This window comes from Crassostrea angulata, chromosome 2 (assembly GCF_025612915.1).
Source record: "Crassostrea angulata isolate pt1a10 chromosome 2, ASM2561291v2, whole genome shotgun sequence".
Classification (NCBI taxonomy): domain Eukaryota; kingdom Metazoa; phylum Mollusca; class Bivalvia; order Ostreida; family Ostreidae; genus Magallana; species Magallana angulata.
The window spans coordinates 71,765,439-71,771,438 of NC_069112.1; the positions used below are offsets into that span (position 1 = coordinate 71,765,439).

The 6,000-nt window shown below is 34.6% G+C and overlaps 1 protein-coding gene across 1 annotated transcript in view; it reads right to left on the reverse strand.

Moving 5' to 3' along the window:
* LOC128174829 (uncharacterized) overlaps positions 1 to 1,562 on the reverse strand; it is a 218,200-nt gene extending 216,638 nt beyond the window's left edge. The window contains exons 1-2 of the mRNA XM_052840270.1: positions 1,263 to 1,562; positions 715 to 765 (exon numbers count right to left, since the gene is read on the reverse strand). Coding sequence (XP_052696230.1) covers positions 715 to 765; positions 1,263 to 1,562 — 351 coding nt within the window. The remainder of the gene's footprint in view (positions 1 to 714; positions 766 to 1,262) is intronic.
* Between the last annotated feature and the right edge of the window lie 4,438 nt (positions 1,563 to 6,000).

Sequence of the window (6,000 nt, forward strand, 5' to 3'; positions counted from 1 at the left end):
AGACGCAAACAGTCATAGATAAATAGACCATGTACCGTTACATATACCAGTAGCTCAGGTATAATTAGACATTGGTTTACGCAAGAAAAGCGACCGTTTTAATTAGCTTGTCAATGGCTTATTAAATAAACTATGAGGCTTACATACATGTTATCTTTTGCTTGCTTCCGATCCCGCAATTTTTACTTTAAACTTACTGAACACAATACATTGTACTTTTACATACCTGTTTACTTCAAAAGAAAGAGAGAACTATATTATAAGAACAACACTGTGTATCAAATTAACGCTGATATATTTTCCGCGATTCGGAAATTGTCGGGAACAAAGCCGAAATTGGAAACACGCGGAAAAAAACTGATATACGGTAATTGGTTTAAATAGAGGTTTCGTTTCGTTGACTACATTGGAGAAACTAAAAAAGAGCAAAGCAATATTTGTACTGAATGTCTTTTCTAAAGTTAGGTAGATACGATTTTTAGGCGCAAAAACTGTAAAAGGATGATTCGAATGCCCACCCCCTGGTAAGGTTATTTCTTAGAATCATTATATGAATCATATAATACAGGTTTCAAGTATGCTGACACCAATCTGTTAATTAATGGAAATATTAGTATCGACTGAACTATATAATCGTGCTTTTACTCCATATAATATTAAGGTATAAAATTAGCCTACCTCGAATACAGTGAACTTTCTTGCTGGAGAGAGCACACACAGATCGTCAGTAGAACATGACTTGCATTCATCTGGAACACGGTCAGTCTACAAGAGAAACACGGTAGTTGATATTTTTTTAGAAAAAAGATAAGAGTTAATTTGTTCTGTAAACCCGGTGCTCAAATATTTCCTCTATCCAATGAAATGGTATGCAAACGCTTGCGAACACGTGGTTTGCAGAACATGCGCAAGTTGAACATCATATACATGACATTGATAGATATTTGTTTTATACACTGTAGTGTGTTCTTTCGTGAAACTATGCGCAAATAACCACTTTATAATTTGTACTTTTTTAAAAATTAACACTGTCAATATCAGAGTACATAATGCATAATACATTACTTTGTTGTAATGAAATGAAGAAGATATGGGATCACATTACATCCCATTTCCTACATGAAATATGAGATATAAATGGATAATAACAACATTTTGTCCTATATCGGAGCAAAAATTTATATTAATTTTATTTGTAAATCATAGATGACATTTTGAATTGAGAGGAGAGAGAGAGAAGGGGGGAGAGAGAGAGAACTTACCTGATCGAGTTCAATTCTAACATAGTCAGGTTTGGGTTCCGTTTCGTTGATGGCCGACACGAGTTCACACAGTAGTTCCTGTTTCTGATAGTTGACTCCCCGACACAGTTTGGGTCTGTGTCTACATTCCCGGACACACTGCTGTTGTTCAATTATCCCCACCACCCGTACAACTGGACCGCGATACCTCTCACCGGGAACAACCGCGGATGTCGCCTCTTCGATTAATGATACCAAACAAAGCAGTATTGTTGTTAATGTCACTTCATTCAAAGATTTGCAAGCTATAAAACCAACCATTGTATTTTTCCCAAAAACTTAAATGTAAAACATATATATTTTTGTTCTCTATGCTTTGCTGAGGTTTACATTTTTAGTATAATTACAAACAGTGCAGCGCTTAATCTTATAATTTGCGAAAAAATTGATTTCTTCCTAGTGTAGAAATTAATTATATATAAAAGAAAGTGCTATTGAATGACCTTCTTTGAACGGTTCGGAATATTAAACCAGGAAGCCCACGAGCGGAAATCTTCTTTAAAGAATGATCAACATCGTTACCAGGATGTAATATATTATTCATGTTTCACAGTTTCACGGTTCTGTTTTATAATATTTAAAGCCCCGTTCTCTTTATTCTTCTTTTAAAATTATTATTATCACATATACTCATAAGAAGTCATGCAAAGACTTAACTTTGGATATTATTTATTGATTTTTTTTTCGAGTGAAGTATTCATATCCAATCATTGCTTATTTCCAATTATAGAACACTTTCGTTTGATAAATTTATGTAAGCAAAAAAGTTTAATCGTTATTAACAAAAGACTATCAGAACCCCATGCAAACAATATATTACTATTTGTGACATTCACAAATTACCATGTTTTAATTTAAGGAAGGAGTCTTTTCTGGTTTTCGACTTGTCAAACGTAAATTTGATTAAGTGTTCATTAAATCAAGATGAAATGAAATTAAAATAGTATTTTCTCTTTATTGTTTACTAATATACAACTTCGCATAGAAGAAGTTATCAATGTATAGAATCTAACAAGGACTATATTTTTGGCGTAATATTGGCGTAAAAAACATCTCATGTTCCGCAATTCAGAATTGCTGCAGATTAAAGAGTATGTTTTAGCATTTTAAAAACAATAACATTAATGTTGGATTTTTTTTTTACAAATACATGTATGAACTAATAATATGATACTTGGGTTTCAGAATATGTTTTTAGCTCACCTGAGCTGAAAGCTCAAGTGAGCTATTCTGATCACTTTTTGTCCGTCGTCCGTCTGTCCGTCTGTAAACTTTTCACATTTTGAACTTCTTCTCTAAAACCACTCCGCCAAATTGAACCAAATTTGGCTCAAAGCATTCTTATGGAAAGATGAATATAAATTGCAGAAATGAAAGAAAAATTTTCATTGAGAGCGGAGAAAACCTCGAAACTGTAAAAAAGGGGGGGGGGGTGCATTTTAGAAAATCTTCTTCTCAAGAACTACTAATTAAAATTCAATGTAATTTAGCATAATCATCCTTATGGGAAGAAAAATTTAAATTGCAAAAATTAAGTTGGAATTCGGTTCAAAATTTGAGTTATAAACGAAAACGATAACGTAAATAATAAAGGGGGTTTAATCGGTTAAAAAGTTCGAGTTCGTTATTCCAGATTCACATTCCATCTCGAAAACGAGGTTCTTTGTTCCAAGCGGCCATTTTCGACGCATTCTGGCAAAAGTCTGAAAAGATTGATTTGTTTGTTGTGGAATAGTTCACGCGCAAAGGTAATGTTAGAAACTTGCAAGGTATATCAGTGCCGATCATTGTGTGAAGTAAATTGAGGTTGAATATTTCAATGCGTTGACATTTGCATTCGTGACGCGACGTTGGTTTTTAGTTTGTTTATTTTCATTGTGCTTTTGAACTTGGGAAACCATCGCCTGTATTTTGGAATTTTTTCCTATTAAAACAAACTTCGGTAATTCAGGCAGCTGATTGTTTACCTGCGTAAAATGAGCACAATCTGTTAAATCAACAACATGTGAAAAGACGATTCATGCAATCGGTAAATCGGTATAATATCTGGGCAGTGGTGGATATATGCAATTTGTCACGTGAATATGCTAAGCATTTTCTAAAGTCTATTCAGTCTAAGCAGACATTGTTTTCGCTGAAGGGATATACGTTATTATATAGGTGTATGTATGATTTAAAAAATAAATTGTGCTCCGTCTTTGTTATTGTGCATTTTCTTTGTTTTTATTGTTTACAATTTTCTATTTACTATCAATATTTGAATCTCAAGTCTCAAGTTATTAGCAAGATATAGAGCTTTGCTCATAATTCTTTGATTGTACATAGAGCTTAGGCCATGTTTTTGTTTGTTTACATTTTAAATACTGAATAGTAAAAACTAAGTTTAAAAATCTTAAGTTGAATTCATTAAACTCATGTGAACTAAAAACATGACTCAAACCACAGGCACCTAACGTTATACATTTTTCTCATAATAAAAATAAATACTCTTTATCTAATAATATGCAAGGTAGACCGTACCCATCGCCACCATTTTTATTTCAAACTGTTACATCAGCTGGAAGTTCTGCTTGACTCATCTGGATAATAATTTTGCAATCTTCTCCGTCTCCCGATCGGTCATCCAACATCTTATCTTACAACTAATTTAACCAAAACGGTGCATTACAGCTGTCATTAATAACAATCACCCCTCAATCTGCATCTACTGCCTTGTATATACGATAAATGTCTAAAGGGTGGGCGGAAGTTGACGCCTGTATGTAAATGAGATTTCCCTCCACTGTGTTTTGTTTCAATATTTCAAAATATAACTTGTATGTTGATGGAATTTCAAAATTAACGCCTTTTGAAAATTCGCTAGATGTATCAGTGCTATATTTGAAAGGGATCACCAAAAAAATGCTGCCATTTTGTCAACTTCCGTCCACTGTTTAGCCTTTTGTCACATATCTAAGGCAGTAGATGCAGATTGAAGGGCGATTTTTATTAATGACAGGTGTAATATAACGTCAGGTGCCTGTAACTCAAACCTAGCAAAATTGTGGGCTCTGTTATTTTAACCGGGTTTTCCAACGAAAAAAATAGCAGCTTTTGATTTTAGTCATTTTTTGGCAAAATATTGCATATAGGGTACCCTCATTGTACGGATAACTCCTCCAACAGTTTTCAAGATAGGAAGTTGTTCTTTTGCCGATCAGTTGTACATATATCAGAGGTGTGAATATTGGTAGGATTCTGATTTCTGATTATATGAAAAAAAATACCAGCTTTTGAAATTAGTCTTTTTTGGCAAAATATTGCATATAGGGTACCCTCATTGTACGGATAACTCCTCCAACAGTTTTCAAGATAGGAAATTGTTCTTTTGCAGATCAATTGTACATATATCAGAGGTGTGCATATTGGTAGGACTCTGATTTCTGATTATATGGAAAAAAAAATACCAGCATTTGAACTTGGTCTTTTTTGGCAAAATATTGCATACATAGGGTACTCCATATCGCTGGAACGGGTTTACATGGATTATGGATACAGTTCACATAAAAGAAAACCCGGTTTGCTGTCACATGACATTGACAGCTTTTCACTTGTTCTTATGATTCTATGACTGATGGTGAAATTTTGGTTGATCATTAGAAATGTCTTGCCAAGCATTAAATACTTGTAATGTGCAGAAAAATTACACAGCTGATATGTTACAGATAAATACTGTTTAGGGCCCTTCTAACCCAAAGAATTATCTGAAATCTACAACAATTTTGATAGTAATTTCTGTTTTTTAGTTTTGAATTAACCGTTCGCCCAACCACCTGAGATGCATATCTTTTGGCACGGGCGAACAAATTTGTTAGTACGAGCACCCGACTGGACGTGGATATTTTTGAGCCATTTGTTTATAATACCGGGATCGGGGTTTAAATTTTTTTAAACTAATTCTTGTCACTCTATCGCTATCCTATTATGATCAATTAACAAGTAAACAGTCAATAAAAGCATTTAATTCACGTACACAATGCTTGACTTGTAATCATGACGGCAAAGTAGAGTCCCCATTTATGCTCGGAATAACATAGGGTAATCTCGTCGAGGCTGAAACATTTTGATGCTGGTACGTCTCTCCCGAATCACAGACTAGTGCGACATAGTGATTTTGTAAAATTTGCCCCAACTTTGGCTGGTTGTTATGAAAGAAATACGCTGAATTACATCGACCGCCTGCTTTGAACATTGTTCAATTCCCTATCAACATAAAATGTTGGTGTTCTGGTTAAATGGTTCAAATCTTATTTTAAGTTTTGTTGCTGCACATGTGGTTTTTCCATTATGAAGTGTTTCATATTAATGCGATAATTGTCATAGGCGTAGTAACAGGGGGGCAGCGGGGGCACTAGCCCCCCCCCACTTTCAGATATGGGGGGGCAAGAGTATGTCTGTGCCCCCCCCCCCCCCCCCCCCCCCCCTTAATGTCGAACAAAATCACAGCTATGTTGAAATTATATTAAACCATTATAACAGTTCTCATTTTATGGCAAATTTATTTTATTTTCAGCAACAACTGAGTAAGCATTTCTCTTGAAGTTAATAGTAATGTATAGTAATTAAATCTGTCGAGACCTCTTGTGTTCGCATGTTTGGGATAGGGAGTGCGGGTCATAAATTTGACCTAAGTTTAGACGTTTCTGTTTCACTCAGCGTC